Source organism: Eublepharis macularius, chromosome 1 (genome assembly GCF_028583425.1).
Source record: "Eublepharis macularius isolate TG4126 chromosome 1, MPM_Emac_v1.0, whole genome shotgun sequence".
Lineage (NCBI taxonomy): Eukaryota > Metazoa > Chordata > Lepidosauria > Squamata > Eublepharidae > Eublepharis > Eublepharis macularius.
Genome location: NC_072790.1, coordinates 219,676,708 through 219,694,092, shown reverse-complemented (window position 1 = coordinate 219,694,092; position 17,385 = coordinate 219,676,708). Strand labels below are relative to the sequence as shown.

The following is a 17,385-nucleotide window of genomic DNA, read 5'->3' as shown; positions in this document are numbered from 1 at the left end:
TAAGAGAAGAGAAAGCTGAGCTACTGACTGAGCAAGCTGCAAAACAGCCATGAGGAGGAGTGGGGAGACTGGAGGAATGTAAAGAAGGAGAAGAAATGAAATGACCAAATCCAGTGAAACAGAAGTAGTTTATCTATCCTCAGTCTGCTGAGCTGGGTAGTGTATGTTGTCCTTTAGCCAAAGGGTGATGATCCAAAAATTGAGCCTGAGTGAAGGCTGTCACAGGAGAGAGCAGCTAGAATGATCTGGAGGGTAGCTCTGATGCCTGTGGGGCAGGAATGGTAGAATAGTAGGAGACTTAGGCAGAGCTCATAATGTTCCTGAGAAAATAAGAAAGCAGAGGGATGCTCCTTCATGGCAAGGAAATGCCCCCAAGTATAACCCCCTCCCTCAGAGTTAGCAACCTCTGAATGAGCAGAGAAGGTGAGACTACCAGATTTTGGCTGGCAGAGCACCAATAGTTGTAGAAGCCAACACAAAAGGAATATCAAAGAAATGATTGGAGGGGGAAGGAAATTCAGGGTGAGCCTAGAGTGAGCATCTGTGGATTTCCTGGCTCTGATTGGTTTGGGGGAGGTTTTCCAAGGAGGGCAATACAAGATGATTGCACTCAAGTTGGGGAATATCCTAGGTGCACAAAAGGACCTCGCAGGATGGAGGCTTCACTCATGCCTAAGACAGGCTGATGAGAATAATCTGATTTTCAGTCTGGAGGACTTGCATTTGCTGATGAAATTACAGTGATAGACTGAGGGGGGGGCAGTTTGGGAGCCCTCATGGCAACAGGTAGACATGGAGATGCTCCATCAGTAGGTCAGGTTCTTACCCAAGATGTTGGCCACTCATTATTATAATGGAAGTGAACCGTATAGCCTGATTATGGAGAGCCATGATTCTCCGAAGAGAGGCACTGCTAACTTCTAAAATAGCTGCCAAGAAACGTGTTGAGCCAAGATGGAGTTGGAGCTGGTGGCACATGTCTAAGAAGGGAGTTCTTGGCAACAGAGTGTGATTCTCAAAACCTCAATTTAATAATTCAGTGTTGCAGCCTCTGGGCAGACCCATATGGACACTGCACGTGCACAGACCAACTGTAGAAGGTTCCAGAGTTGACCGGTGCTCAAGGTGCTCCCCTCCTTCCTCAATGGTTTCTCCCACCTCTGGGTCATGTGAAAAGGGAGGGGAAAACCTGCTTTCCTCAGTCCTCTTGTTTCCATCATGAGAGGCCGAAACTTAGTGATCCATTCCTTAAAGGCAGAACAATATAAAAACAAAAGGCAACAGGCAAGTGTAAAGAAGCAGACTATTTCAGCTTCTGCCACTTTGCCCTTTCACGATCCCTGTGGCCCCAAAAGTACTTTACTTCCTCTGCGTACTATGCTTTGGTGAGGGGGCATGGTGTCACTAAGTGCCTGGTGAGTAGTGTAATTTGAACACACGAAGTGATAGAGTTTTCCACTTAAAAGCTGCCCTTTGTGGGAAAACTTCAGCAGTGAATGATGTTGAAGAAAAGAGAGACGCCTAAGTTAATCCATGAGTTCTGACAGGTCCAGCCTCAAGCAGTGAAGAGCAATGTTCCAGTATCACCTAAGGATAAATCTGACAAGATACTGACAAGACACTGTCAGAACCTCCAGCAAAAAGAAGAAGAAGAAATGAAATTAAGACGCCAACAGAAGGAAGCTTTGACTGGAAATCTGGTTGATCTCTAAGGTGCAACTGTACTCGAGTCTTGCTCTTCTACTGCAGACCAGCATGGATGCCCACCTCAAACTATCAGTATGGAGTCAGAAATTCTTTTGGATTAGTCACTGGACAACACCGTTGGAGATGCCAACCCAGGTTCTTCAGCTGAAAGCCTAAATCTCTACGTATGCTGAACAATAATCTTGGATATAGAGGCTTTGGATCCAGGGTTTAAAGTATGGTGTGCAGAGCTGACTGTGCCAGTAGCCTTTCCTATTACGCAAGGGCTACTTACTATGTATTGCAGTGGGTCAGTAACTGAATCTGGCTTTGGTTCCACCTTTCGTTTGGTACATTTCTTCAGTTTTACAAACGGAATAGTAGGGGGTGTTCCTTTCTATGCACACAGTCAGTAAATTCCATAGTTGTAGAAATCATGCAAAGAAATCAATGACATAACTGCTAATTCTACCCCATTAGACAAAGAAAGAAGAAAACTAGATTCAGTGGGGAGAAAAGCCTATTCTTTTTCAGCATTCACCTTCAAAATAGCTCAGTAAGGCAATTACTGGGAGTTATCACCTCTTCCTTAGGAACTTACATCTCCTTTTTTCTCATACCACAGGAAAAGAAAAATTTATCTAATATTTTGCGTGCTGTAGCAATTAAGCTGTCTAAACAGCAGATAAATACAGCCAAACATGTCACAGAATATACAGCCAGAAATTTTTACCGTAACTACGTCCTTTGAAAAAGCATGCCTGGCTTAAGCCTACAGCCCAATCTAACAGAGCCAAAGTGAGAGCCCTGTAGCACTTAAGCTCATGATATCCTGGGAAATGAGGAATGATAGATTAACAGGCAGGTCACTAGATGTAACAGCCCCCTGGCCAGCTTTTCAAATTGCTAGGCTGTACATAAAACAGTATAGTTCTTTTCATAGGCTACACAGAGACCAGCTTCACCACTTTCTGCCCAATTGCAAGTGGAAATGGGGGCTACATCATCTTTAGAGAAGAAAGCATTTCAAACATTCAGAAAAGGAAATTCAGATCTTGGTCCCATAAAAGATTTCAAAGGGAGTTCCCTGCAGTGTTTGTGACTGTATGATCACCATTCCCACAGCCAACCTTTCTTTCCCCGACAGGCTGCAGGCACCAAACTACCACGGGAGCCTATTACGGAAATCAGTGGGTCCTTTTCTGTAGTTTCATAAGATTGCATTACAGAAAGCCCAGCAAGCTACCTCCCCTTTTGTTTTAAATGATCTCCCTCCTGTATCTGTTAATGGATGTAATAAAATTGTAACTATGCTGTAGAAGGTACTTGTACAAAATGTGCAAGAAGAGTTCACTCAAGGTGTTTTCTCCCAGACAAGAACAAGACAATCTGAGGTTGTTAAATAAATACCCCCTTCCTCCAAATTTCAGAATGATTTCATTAAAAGACATTCTCTAGTTGTTGTATGAAGTGTATGATTTTGGGCACTATAACTAAATGATACCTCAGTTTCTCAGTAAATTGGAGGAAGATGCCGTCAGTGTAACAGTCTTTTCGTTCCAGTACACTTTTGTGCCATTGTCCACAGTCTCCCGAGTTTTTACAAAGTGTTATAGTTCATCTGAGTCTAAAGGGATACAACTTATTTCTGAACCTAGACCAATGGATTATAACAACTCCATCAACAGAAACAATGCAATAACATGTACATGTAGTCCTTCAGGTCACCCAAAATCTGGACTTGCATATTCTGAGAGCTGTTGTAGCATAATGATAGATTGAGATGGGTAGCCATGTTAGTCTGACTGTAGCAGTGGAAAAGAGCAAGAGTCCAGTAGCACCTATAAGTCTAACAAAATTAGTGGTAGGGTATGAGCAGAGATTTTTTTCAGCTGGAATATGGTAGAATGGTGTTCCGGCACCTCTAGAAAATGGTCACGTGGCTGGTGACCATTAAGCTTTAAAATCCCCTCCTTGTTCCAGCTGACTGGTGCCACTCAGCTGAAGCGGGAGGGAGGGGAGTTTAGATCACCCTCTGCACCACTTGTGAGTGGTGCAGAGGGCGATTTAAAGTTTAAAAGCAGTCATTTAAAGTTTAAATCCAGTCAGCTGGAGCAAGGGGGGAATTTAAATCGCCAGTGCGGAGGGCAGTTTAAACTCAAAGCCCTGGGTATGAGGTATGAGCTTTTGTGAGTCACAGCTCATATCTGAAGAAGCTCATACTATATCTGTAATTTTGTTAGTCTTATAGGTGCTACTGGACTCTTGCTCTTTTCCACTGTAGCATAATGGTTAGGTGTTCGGAGTTCAGATCAACACTCTGCTGGTTTGAATCCCGGTACTTCCATGAACTTAGCAGGTGGCCTTGGCTAAACCAGAGCTCTCAGCCCCAGCTCCCCAGCTGCATTGTGGGCGTAATAATAATACTGACTTTGCTCTTAGTGGGGCACTCATCTGTCTAGAAGAGCAGTATATAAGCACATTGTTGTTGTTGTTGTTAAGTCCAAAGTATTGCCGTCTCAGTGCATCAAGTTCATAGACACAATCTTAGATTCACATGATAACCTGAAGTTGCCTTATGCTGAGTCTAACCATTGGTTTATCAAGGCCAGTGTAGTCTACTCTGACTGGTAGCAGCTCTCCAGGATCTCAGACAGAGATCTTTTCCATTATGCATTATTGGATTATTCTAACTGGAGGATCAGGTGATTGAAGCGGGGACCTTCTGCATGAAGAGCAAAGGCTCCACCACTGAGCCACAGCTTCGCCACCAAATCCTCTGAAAGAAAAGGTAAAATAGATTATTTCCATGACACACAGATTTCTTCTGTGCCATTTTAAATTTACACACAGCATCCAGAAACTGTTGGGTTTCATAGTCTTCACTACCATAGAGGGCTAGATTGATCTCTCCACAGTTCTGCGTAAAAATCTCTTCAGCTTTCAATCCTGTAACACACAGTTATAAAAAAATTGTTACATATTCCCATAATTCCTGAGTTTGTGGACAGTAACTGAGAACCTCCTTGCCAAGGTTCTTTTGGGAATTTCTGGCATCAGAAATAGCTGTCAGTAATGAATACCTCCCTAGTCATTTTGCTTTTTTTACAGATCAAACCATCAGCTGCACTTGGTCAGTCCAAGAAAATATTCCCAATAAATATATGAGAGCTAAAAGTATATACCCTAGCTCTGCCATGACAATACAAGTGTCATGGAGAACTCGTTCCTTCGGTAAGTGCCAAGAAAAAGTACAAATTTCAGATTGGTGCATCTACTGCAGGATCACCACCCCAAAGATCCATACTGCAGACTAACAAAAGATCTCAGCACAGAAATCCTCTAACTGATGGAAGCTCCTTCTAAACTTCATATACTTTTTGGGACCCACTTGCAAAATAACTCCATACTACTTTCTCCCTTTTCAGCATAATTAAAATTATTTACTTTATTTGTCTTTTCTCCAAAGTAGCTCACATTGTTTTCTTGTCCCTCATTTTATCCTTACAATAACCTTGTGAGGTAGTTTAGGCTGAGAGGGTGTGACGCCCATGGTCACCTAGCAAGCTTCCGTGGCAGAGTAGGGATTTGAACCTGGGTCTCCCAGATCCTACTGCAACACTCTAACCACTATGCAATTCCTCCCTGAGGTCATCAACAAATTATGATAGAAGCTAGGAAACTTCCTACCAATGTGTCTGTAAGTGTAAATGCTTTGTTCCCCAGGCAGTACTGAAAGGGATTCAAGCAATGGAATTAGCCATGGCTTTGAATACATATTACACTTTGGACTATTTACTACCTCTGTTAGCGTCCATCTAGCTATTACTGCTTTCCATGGGTCCTTAAAGAGCAAATATTTCTTTTGCACAGAACATTTCAAAAAATTCCTTAAAGGTTTGGGGAATACACATCCTCCTTCCAGGCCTCCAGTTCCTCAGTGAAGTTTTTAGATATTCTTAACCAGATGTTACTGAAAAGACAAACAAAAGGAAATACTTATTTACATAGCAAGTGATTAAAAATGTGACATTTGCTGTCAGAGGGTGTAGTGATGGCCACAAGCACAGACAGTTTTAAAAGGGTATTCACAGAGAACAGGTCTATCAGTGGCTACTTTAGTATCTAAAGAAAACCTTCATATTCAGAGGGAGTAAACTTCTGAATACCAGTGCCAGGAGGTAACTTCAGGGGAAGGCCTCAGCTTTTATTGTTAATTCTCCTGAGTAACTGGTTGGCCACTTTTTAGGTGGATAGCCATGTTGGTCTGCAGTAGAACATGACCTGGGCACTCTAAATCTCACAGCCTGGTTTGTCTCTCCCCTGGACTAGTTTTCTCCCTCCCCATTCCAAAACATCCTTTTAGAGGCCAGGAAACCTTTTACCAGAAAGTCCTATCTGGATAAATGGAGGAGATTTTCCCTTTGTGCAGATTGAATCTCATCTCTTGTTCCTTACATTCCGTTTTACATTATTTGGTTCACCTAAAAGACCAAGCATTGGTAAACTCCTCCATTGATGTCCATCTGGCAGCCATTTCCACCTATCATGATGACACTACAAATGGGAAATCTCTCTTTGCTCAGTTAGAATGTAAGGACTTCCCTAGAGGTCTAGATAATTTATTTATTTATTTATTTATTCAATTTATATACCGCCCATCCCAGGGGCTCTGGGCGGTGAACAGTTAAAATTGATAAAAACAAAAACTAAAATCAACGTACAAATAATAAAACAAATTAACAAGGTGCAGTGGTGGGGAGAACCTTCCCCACCCCAAAGGTGGGAGGCCGACATGGCCGATAATCTATATCTTCAAGGCCTTTCCCTCAGTGGATCCTCTCCCTAGTTCCAATCTCTATTATGCATAAGCCCTTTGAGCCCCTAGCTACCTGCTTGCTCAAAATATTGTCAGTGAAAATAGTTTTTCTGGTAGCCATAACAGCAGCTGGGAGAGTGAGTGAGTTGCAAGTCCTTAGATCTGACCCTCCTGTTATTAAGATGTTTTCAGGAAAGGTTGTTCTCTGTCCAAGCCTTCCCTTTCTGCCAAAAGTTATTTCCGCATTCCACATGAAGCAGGACATTGTTCTATTTGTCTTCTTTCCGACTCCTTAGGACGACACACAAAGGCTTTCACACACATGTTAAACGTGCCTTGTGTTTCTATTTAGATAGGACAGTTGTGTTTCAAAAGGATCCTAACTTTTTAATATCGTTTAAAAAGAAGAAAATTGGCCAGAAAATTTCTGCTTAGACTATTTCCAAATGGATAGTGGGGCTCATTAAGTCTTGTTATGAAGAATGTCACTGACCTCGTCTACTCCATATATGGACACACTCCACAAAGGTGCAGTCCACTTCTTCAGCCTTCAAACTGGGCATTCCACTAGATTTATGCAGGCAGCCACCGGGTCAACACCATTTACATTCATTAAACATGTAGTTGATGTGGACTCCAAATGGGACACAACAGTAGGCAAAACAGTCCTGAAGAGTCTTTTCAAATACAGAGCTTCACACCCTCCTCCTGGGTAAGTCAGCTCACTAATCTCCCATGTGAGACTGCACAGAAGCCATGATGATTCTGTGGAGACAAACATTCCTCCCTCCTTCCCCGACATGAGCTCTTATTCTTATCTTCCTTCTGCACCAGCAGCTTAGAGAACTGAGGGAGAGAGCCGCTTGCCCACCCTTTTATAGCTGTGCCAGGGCAAAAAGCACACAAAAAGGTCAAGTGAGCATCTTGCACCTCTAGGAACTTTAGGAGTCTGCGGCTGGCCTACACATGCACAGGATCCCATGTGTGCCTGCACAGAAGACCACTTGATGAGCAACAGTTATAGTAAGTGCAACCCTATTTTATACAACCCCAGGGTTAAACAATCCTCTTTCAGCCTTCTCCCCATGTGCTTGGCTCTTCCTACCTCTGGCTGCTTGCATACCCACTTAGTCTACTTTCCTGCCCCCCTCCAGCTACCTGTATAACTGATTCCCTTCTGGCAGCTCACCCAGTTGCCTGTTTTTTCTTTCTTGCCTTGCTTATCAACTTAGTGTTGCTTTCTCCCAGTCACTCACCTATCTTTTTTCTTTTCCTCTGTGGAGCAGGAGGTCATTTACCTACCGCTGTCATCACCTTACTTTTGCACAGCATCTTGGGATGCTCGCTGAACTTTTTTCCTGCCATATCTGTGAATGCATAGATGCCGCTCTATATTTGGAGAGGTGGTATTCTTTTAAAAAACTTTTTGGATTTTTCTGCAAACCCATGTGTTCATCTTTGTTCATCTGTGCATCCCCACATTGGGACTGCGCACACGCAGGCCTGCCGATGGCTAAGAGAGACATTGCAGTCCCAATGTGGGGGTGCACAGAAGATCTCGATGAATGATAGTTACAGGTATGTACAACCCTGTTTTTCTTAGCTTTAGTATTACGATATTTTAAGTGGCTGTTTTGTACTCATTGTACATTTTGGCCAATGAGGAGGGATATTTAATACACAAATCCATCAGTTTTTTCCTTTTAAGATTCCTCTTGATTTTGGCTGTACATATTTTTATCCATTTAATTAAAAAAAATTAAGTCACTTATATACCCTGCCTTTCTTCCCAGTGGGAACCCAACGAGACTTGCATCAGTCTCCTTTCCTCCATTTTATCCTCACAACAACCCTGTGAGTTAGGTTGGGCTGAGAGTGTGTGATTCACCCAAGGCCATCCAGCGAGCTTCCATGGCAGAGCAAGGATTTCCAGTCTGGCACTCTAACCACTGTACCACAGTGGCACATTTAAGGTAGCTGTGGGTAAATGTCATGCCCCAAAATGTGTTTGCTTTACTATTTCTTCTGTGCAAAGAAAGGATGGTTAGGGTTATTCATCATTTATTGTTGCTTCCTAAATTAGACTTCTTATCTTGTTTCTTACTCATTGTGTTAGTGGGTTTCAGTAATTATAGTTACCAAAGGAATTTACACCAAACATCAGTTATCTCTTGACAATGAAGGTTGCATATAGCTATATAGCTGTTGATATCTGATCAGGGGTTGATTGGGATGTCAATGGCACCTTGGCCTTGATTACATCACCTGCCAGCATGGCAAAAACACTTTCTCTCTCTGGTCTGCCTTTGTGTGCTGTAGTGATGGACTTCCACAGTTTCAGATTGTTGTTACCAATCAGTTTGGAACTTATCAGTACGCCTGCAACAACTCATGGAGCAACATGCACTGATGTATCTAGAATAGCATGTTTATGGCAGGATAGTGTTGCCCTGCCATGCTATATTTAAGGTATGCTTCTTTTAACTGCTTCCCTCATTACCAGATTGTGCTGATGTAGCTAGTCATACGTTCATCAAAAAGCATCTATGCAAGTGTGCTATTGCCTCTCTCAGCTTTATGTGCAGCACAAAGGGGCAATACTTGCCTGCCTGTTAGGGGAAAGAGAGTGGTTCCATCAAGGGCGGAGCGTTTCTACTTTCCTATCTTGTGGATTAGTTTGTTAGTGTTTGGCATTTTTGTTTAGTAACATGTGTATAATTTTTTTTGTAGAATTGATGGGTTTCTTTTGTTTAGCCTTTTTTGATATTGTAAGCTGCTTTAAGTCTGCATTGAGCAGAGAATAGCGGGTTAAAAGTGCCTAAATTAATAATAATAAAAAAACCTCTGGCTGTTGCCTAATGCAGTAGCATCAGCTTATGTTGGAGCTCTAGCACATCATCGTGCATAATATTCTGAATTGCACAGGCGAAGTGATCCGTCTACCTGTCTGCAGTATTATTTTCTCCCCTCAGCCAAAAGAACAAATGAATCTTAGCCTTCTGTTGTGTGGAGCCGGCACCAGACCTTCTTTCTTGTAAAAGCAGATCAGGATGTTAAGAAAACATTTGCCTGTTTTTGCAAAGGTGTTATGTCACTTTTTTCAATAAGCACCTTCCAACCTTTAGAAGGAAAGATTTGTAAGGTCTCTTTAAAATTGTATTCTTACAGTGGTTTTTGTAGTGCCAAACAAATATTTTAAGAGACTGTTGATTTCAATAAATTAAACGTTAGCATATAATGCAATCGCTCTCTTGATTTTTCTTAATGCTTTACAGCTGTACTTAGTTACTGGTGATGTCATCAAGCCATGACATGCATTTAGTCCCCCCGCCTCCCAATTTCATGTCTGTTTAAGCTAGATGAGAAATGACAAGGGTGGTTGCTCAGTCAATGCATAAAGTGCTCATTAAATGTATAGAAGAAAGGCACTAAAATGAGATTGTTTAAATCTATACACCATGGGTAGTCAGATGGAAGACCAGAAACTAAACCCACCCACCCACCCACCCTTTCTGTGTTTTATGTTGAATTTTTTCAGGAATGCGGCAGGGGAATGATGTTGGCACGCAGTATAGATCTGCCATCTACACTTACTCCTCAGAACAGATGGAGGCTGCCCTGAAATCTAAAGAAGATTACCAGAAGGTAATGGTAGTAACTACTACTACTACTACTACTACTACTACTACTACTACACTTATATACCACTCTAGACACTCAGAGTTGTGAACAAAGTCAGTGTTATTGTTATCCCAACAATACAACTGGGGAGCTGAGCTGAGAGTTGTGGCTTACCCAAGGCCACCTGCTGAGCTCATGGCAGTAGTGGGATCCAAACCAACAGAGTGCTGATTCGCAGCCAGCTACTTAACCACTGTGTGGATAAGTAGCTGGCTGCGTATGGATTTTGGAGCAGAACTTGAAGTCAAGGAACTTCCAGACCCTTCATAAGCATCTGACTGTTTTAGGAACTGTCATCCAAGCTTTAGCTATCAGCTTATACATTGCTGAAATGTTTCTCAGAATTCCAAATGACAGTGCTAGCATTAATTTCCTAAGCTGTGGGGACTAGATGCCTAATAGTTTCCCCATCTACCAGTTAGCTTTAGTACGCTTACATCAGAGATAATTTTGGTCCTGATATCCTTTTTTGTGGTGTCATATATGGTAGAAGAGAGGATTCATCACTCGGAACTGTGAACATCGTGTTGATGTCACTGTTTATCTGCAGCAACAGCTGAGATTTCCATAACACTGGTTTAGAATGCCTCAGGTGCTTCTTCTCAGGTATTTAAATCTGCTGGCATTATCTGTTTCCCTAAAAAGCTTTACAGGCAGTAAACTAATTTTCAAACTGCCTAGCCTTGGAACCTCTTTCCATGTTCTTTTGCCTACCAAAGATTCTGTACACATCCTGAAGAACAGTGTGCGTTGCAGAGGATTCTGGGTCATATGCTTGGACAGTTTCTCAGGGTCAAACAAGATGAGACACTCTGCTTTTATGCAGATATCTGACCAGAAAAATCTTTTTTCCTTGTGTTATTGACCTTGTGTGTATGCGCACATGTGGATGCAGAAGAGGGAGTGGAGGGGAGGTTGATTGGTGAAATTGTACAGGATGGGGAAACAGTTCACTCTTCCCTATTCTGAACAACCCCATTGGGGAACGAAGAGTTGAAGGTTCAGCCTATACTGTATCCAAACCTGTCAGGTGACTGCCTGAGTATTGCGTTGAAAGACCCTTAATGGTAGATGTTGGTCAAAGTGTCTTACAGCAGAACTTGTCCATCATTACTGATCTTCTCATTGAGTAACCGCCGGTCAGCATCCAAGGAGTCCCAGAGTTTCTTGAAACCCAATTTGAGAACCACTGCATTAAAAGAGGAACCTTATAGGATATATAAAGGAATTGAAGAGATTATTAGTATGACTTTTTCTGGGAGTCAGTTGAATGCACATAAAAGATACCCACAATCATACTTGGGTGGGGGTGGGGGTGGGGGTGGAATGAAAACGTATTAGGAGATATCAGGGACCAACTAGAGAGGCCCATTACCCATGCAACTTCCACATGCAATTAGCAGCTGAGAGCAAGAATTGGTATTTTTTGCTCTATGCTCTTATATTTTGAAAGGAGGAGAAGACACAAGTAGATATGAAGTTCCCAGATGAAAATGGAGGGGGGGAATGAGGGGGGGAAGAAAGTCTTCCTTTCATGTTCTACTGAGAAAAAAAGTCCTGTGAAATATATTCTCTTTTCTAAGACAAAGTTTTACTCACTTAAAATGTATAACACAAACATATAGCATTAGAGAATGATGGTTCCCGTGTGTGTTTTTAGGCATATACAGTATTTTCTAGGATATAAATTACTACACTGTAATGTTTATGATGATAATAGATTACTGGAGAATTAAGAGTTTTCAGTGTTATAAAATCAATATCCAAATATGCATGCCAGTCCTGTTGTGATTATGTGAGATTGTTTCTGTGCAAATACTACTTTCTGTTTTGAAAAAAAAAATGTTTTCTGTTTTTAACTCCCTCCCCCACCTCTCAAATGGGAAAAGCTAAGACCCATGTGCTAAGGTATCATAGAGTGTAGCATTGCAACTATCGGTAGCTTTTACAAAGTATAAATTCCTTTGTATTCTTGTTGAAAGCAGTTAAATAAGTTGAGATGCAATAAAGTATTACATACATTTCAACTGTTTTTCCCTAAGAAATATATTGGTGGAGGGGAATGTTTTTCCAAAAAGTTTACATCTTTAAACACAGGGCTGCTATGTGGTTCCCGTAATATCTAATTCCTGTTTTAGTACCTGCAGTTAAATGTATATGGGGCATAGTAATACAGTATTTTATATTTTAGTCATTATCCTCTGTTGGTTTCTTCATGTCATCTACCCTATGATCCCAGAGTGGATTAAGGGAGGGTTAGGCATATTGGACTTGCAAATGCTGTGCTGGCAGGCATGACTCTCTTTGTAGGGCCCACTTAAGCAGAGGGTGAGCGTCTGCATCTGCCCCCTAGTGTGCTCCAGCTAGAGCTGGCTGTCTTGTCGTTGTCTGTCTGTTTTGGGCTGCCAAGCTGGATGGAAAAGTACTAGCCTGTGACTGACTGACAGGAGGTGTCAAACGTGACTGTGAGCAAGCAAGTGTCAGTTCCCTGATCCCAAGTGGTAGTTTGCATTGTAAGGACTTCTCTGTCTTCAGCCATTCCTTTTGTTTCCCAACCTCCTCCTCCCTCCTGACATGCTAGCTTTCCATGTACAGAGTTTTGGTGTAATGGTGTGGGGAGGGGAGTTCAAAACAAGTGATTGCCATTTGCATTCCAAAATGGTACCATTCCAGGAAGATCCCCCATGCCTGTATGTAGAAAAGATGAGACTATTCTAAGCAGCTGCATCTTTTCTCATTATGTTGGGGGTCCATGATTAGATTTCCTGGTGTGTGCTTTAACTTCAGTAAGCACCTTGGGGTAGTGGTTTGGAAGGGCCACAAAGCTGGGACAGAGGGGGGAGTAGCCCCTTTCTCCTGCATCTCAAATGCCTCCCCCCATGCTGTTGGTTCCAGAAAGGAGACAAGGTAGATATGATATAGGTGCCTGTCTTTTTTCTGTTTGAAGCTATACTAGTAGTGATAGGGGGCAGTTTTGACTATGAAAGTGTGTGTCTGAGCCTGTGCATGGTAAAGGTTGTTTCCCTTTCTTACCATCCTGGTCCCAGTCCAAATCCTGCCTGTCCCTTCTCCCACAGCTGCTTTTAAACGTCAAATTACATGTCAGGAGATCTGATCACCGATTCCCAGTGTATGTCTTGTTGTCCCTCAGTGTCTCTTTATTGCTAATGTTCCATTGCTTCTTGATCCATTTGTAGTCCATTGATCTCGTCTTTGCAGTTTGCTCTTGATGTGCCATCATTCTATATTTTCCCTGTTTTCTGCTCAAAAGTATGTTGGAGAATGAATTCACTAGAGCTATTCACCTAGCTCAGAAGTTCTTACACTTGGTTTTTTAAGACATTTTCCCTGCAACTTTATGACTTCACTAGAAGGGAGCCTTTTTCTTTTCCCCCAGCGCTGAACACATGTTAAAGACAGAGACCAGACTGTTCCTGCCCTCCCCTAACCCCATCCCCATACTCTCCCTTCCTGCTCTCTCTTTGCCTCTGTTTCCCCTTGTGATCTACTCCCCTTTTTGTAAGCTGGCACTGCTGGGATGACTTGCTCCCAGTCAAGGGCAGGGCAAAGCAAAGTGATAGGTAGCTCTTGGAGCAACTCTATGCTTTGAATCTGTGCTGCCCCAGCTTTCTCCTAGTCTACAAATTACACGGAGGTTCCCCCATGAACTGCAGTTTAAGAACCACTGACACAGTCAGTTCAAATTAAATGCAAATGTCAATTCTTGGGACAATGTGGGCGGTATATGTCGCTCCTCTGCATTGTTCTATATGCATACGTTACGTAGTCTCAGTGCAGCCTGGATGTTTGAAGGGTGCCATTTAATGCAATTTAACTTTAATATTACTTTCTGGATTACTGACACTCCCCAAACCCCAGGGATGCTGGGAGGTCTGCCTCTGCTGATTCCTGCAGAGGGGTGGGCTGAAGCAGATGTGCGTTCATGCCGGGAACTTCTATCGACTGCCCTTGCAGCACCGGAGCACTTTATGCTCCGAGTACATTTTGCTCGGGAGGAACTGCAGTGGGTGTTGTTATGTGTGATTTTGGGCTCACCCTGAGCCAAACGGTCTGCTTGTGTCTCTACGTAAGCGTTAGGCATCAACTGACTTATTTCAGTATTGGTGTAATCATTTCTTACTATTTCAGTCATTTAATTATATCTTATGTGATCATCCCCCCCCTTCAAACTTGCTGTTATCTCTTCCAAATGTGCAAATTGGTGTTAAATATCAACTGCCATAGCAAATAAACGTCCACATTATTCAATGGCATTTTATTACAGCAAAGGGAGAAGGCTGCTGTAATTGACTCGCCTGCTGTAAGATGTGAAAATTCAGAAATATGACCAAGGGAGAACCTGGTTTATTTCATTGCCCTCTGGTGGCCTTGGGACATGACTGCAGCACAGTTAAAATAGAGCAGCTGACACACTTCTTTTTTTCTTTCTTGGCTCAGAGGATTTACCATGGCCTCCGTTAACTATTTCCCCTTATTTATGATAATAGGAGACTATTTAGAAGTTAGGAAAGGCTACATAAACCACATTAAGAAAAAAATGCAAGCTTACCTTTCTGCATTTTGCATATTTCATTTTGTATCTGTGCAGTATCTATGGGTTTAAATTCTAGATACATCCCATTTCTAACCCTGTATGCAAATACATAGTTAGGTCCAACGTTCTTTGTAGGATCAAGACAAAGAAATCTAGAACAGACAAGAAAATGGTAAAAACCATCCTGTGCTGGTAAAGAAATATTCTAATAAAGGGAGAGAAGCAGCCATGGTCCAGTGGCCAAGCACCTGGCTTCTCATGTAGCAAGTGGGATAGACCCTGGTGCTGCCAGTCATGATAGTTAATACTGAGCTAATGGACAAGTAGTCTGGCTTGATATAAGGCAGATTCATATGAGAAAAATAATCTAGATATAGGGAACAAGCAGGAATCTAGAATCAGGTAGGAACACAGAATTATTACAACTGAAAAATAGCCTCTCGGCGGCCTTTTCCTATTTTTTAAACTATAGGGTGCTGGGAGGTGATAGAAGATGCAACTAGATTAAGGTACCAAATCCGTTGTCCTAGCCCAGCTGTATCCAAGCAGGACTATGAAAGAGCCCTGACAATATACTGTGATACAATGACACAGGGGTGTAAGTACTCTTTTCCTGAGACTTGGCCTCAGCGTGAGGAGGGGCAGGGGCAGGGGTCAATTAATGATAGAGCATCTTCTTGTTATGCAGAAGGTCCCAAGTACAGTCCCTGACATCTACAGTCAAAAGGACCAGGCAGTGGCTGATGCAAAAGATCACTGCCTGAGACACTGGAGAGCTGCTGCCAGTAAGAGTAGACAGTACTGACCTTCATGGACCGATGGTCTGATTCAGTATAAAGGAGCTTCGTGAATGTTCATGTGTTAATCTTCCCATGCCAAGATGCAAGACTTGCTTTTTAAACCTTGCTGCTTTTTTGTTTTCTTAGCATTGGGAGTTGCTGCAGAAAAGGCCAAGTTGAAAACTGGATGAGTGCACAGTTCTTGAAAGTGTGGACTTAGGGAACATTTGTTCACCGCATAAAGACATCCATCTCTGTATTTGAATTTCTGTGTGCATGTCAGTATCAGACTTTTAAAAAACAACAACGTTTAAAGCGCTCCTTGTCCCAATTTGTCGTGTTAGCACTGATCCCCTTAAAATACAGCATATGCATTCTGCATCTCCCTTGAGCAGTTGTGCTCAAAAGTGAGTTAAAATATTTAGAATAAGTAAATAAATGAAATATTTATGTAACATTAGTCTTTTTTATTATGAAACTTATTGAAAATAAATAGCAAACACGTTAAGCTTCCCAAAGCTACCCTTCACTTTCAAGTTCCCATTGGCTGATTAATTATTGGGAGCAATTTCTAATCAGTGAGGCTGACATGAAAGGGCAGTTTTGGAAGGCAGTTTGGCTTTGGCATAGCAGCCGTCAGAGAGAATATAAAAGAGAACATAATTCAGTGAGTGGAAGTGTTTATTGTTAAGTCACACTTCCTTCCACATCTTTAAAAAAGAGCCTATTTGGAGGTTCTGGTATGTGTACTTTTTATCTCTTTATTATTGAAGACATTTCTACCTTGCCTGGAAATCATGCCCACTTTCTAGAAGATGCTCGTGTAACTTTAATCCTTGCGGCTTTGGGTTATTCTGCACATGTTCAGAAGAACATTGTTCTTTGTTCACACCATCCTGGGCTGGCACAGCCGCAACTAAAACTTGGCAAATCCTGGCTCCAATTATACTTCACTTCAGGGAAAAGACAATAAAAATTGCCCATCATGGTGTTCATATAATAATATCTATTCCTGTATGGATGGGCTTTAAAATAGAACAAAATAAAGCTCAGAACTGGTATCATTTATCCTGTAATAACTTTGAAGTGTGTGGCAAAACACAGCTGTTTTTAACAAGCATGCTTTGCTTTGGGATTTTGGTACAGTGGGTTTGTGGTTCATACACCATTAACTTTTTAAGAGAGTGTTAGAAAAGGGAAAAAATTCTTTCAAGCAATGGAGGATGCATTGTTTGAATACAGGATGACTTTTTGAGAATGGGTCAGGGTTATATAATGAAATCATCCTTTTTGCTTTGGAAAGAGGTTTCATGTTTAAAAGAGAACGCTGAAAATGCACATAGGTATATCGCTGCTTGTTGTGCATTTGAAACTTTAAAAAGTAGAAAATGACCATTTTTGCTCTTTAAAATTGACTCGCTCCCTCTGGTGGGAATGTTTAATGCTGAGTGGGATCTGCTCCCTCCTTCTCCTTGCTGCTTCCTCCCTTCCTTCCAACACATTCATCTTCCTTCACGTGACATGTTAAATGTGCTGCAGAGCAGCAGCGTGGTTGCCATGGTAGCCAGCCTAGGGAATGTGCCCATTGGCTGCATCCTCGGGAGGAAGAAGAAAAGGCCTGTCGTGTCAGGGGTCGCATGTGCAGGGTGCCTGCCTGCCATTGTTTCCTATCAACTCTGTGCCTGGGATGTATTAATAGACAATGTCAAAGAAGGGCACCGTTCAGGAGGTCACTTGAACTGCCAGCTGCGTACACTGCTTGGGTTATGTCACCAAGAGTCCTTTTCTCTCCCCCTGCCATTGATGTCATTAACTTGACCCTGTCATGTATGGACATTGCCAAAGGACAGTAGTCAAGTGGGAAG

The 17,385-nt window shown here is 42.1% G+C and overlaps 1 protein-coding gene across 2 annotated transcripts in view; it reads left to right on the top strand.

The window, feature by feature from the left end:
- Positions 1–17,385, top strand: part of MSRA (methionine sulfoxide reductase A) — a 273,064-nt gene that overhangs the window by 188,327 nt on the left and 67,352 nt on the right. For both annotated transcript variants that reach the window (XM_054988245.1, XM_054988236.1), the window contains one exon: positions 10,044–10,150. In XM_054988245.1, the coding sequence (XP_054844220.1) occupies positions 10,044–10,150 (107 nt within the window). The remainder of the gene's footprint in view (positions 1–10,043; positions 10,151–17,385) is intronic.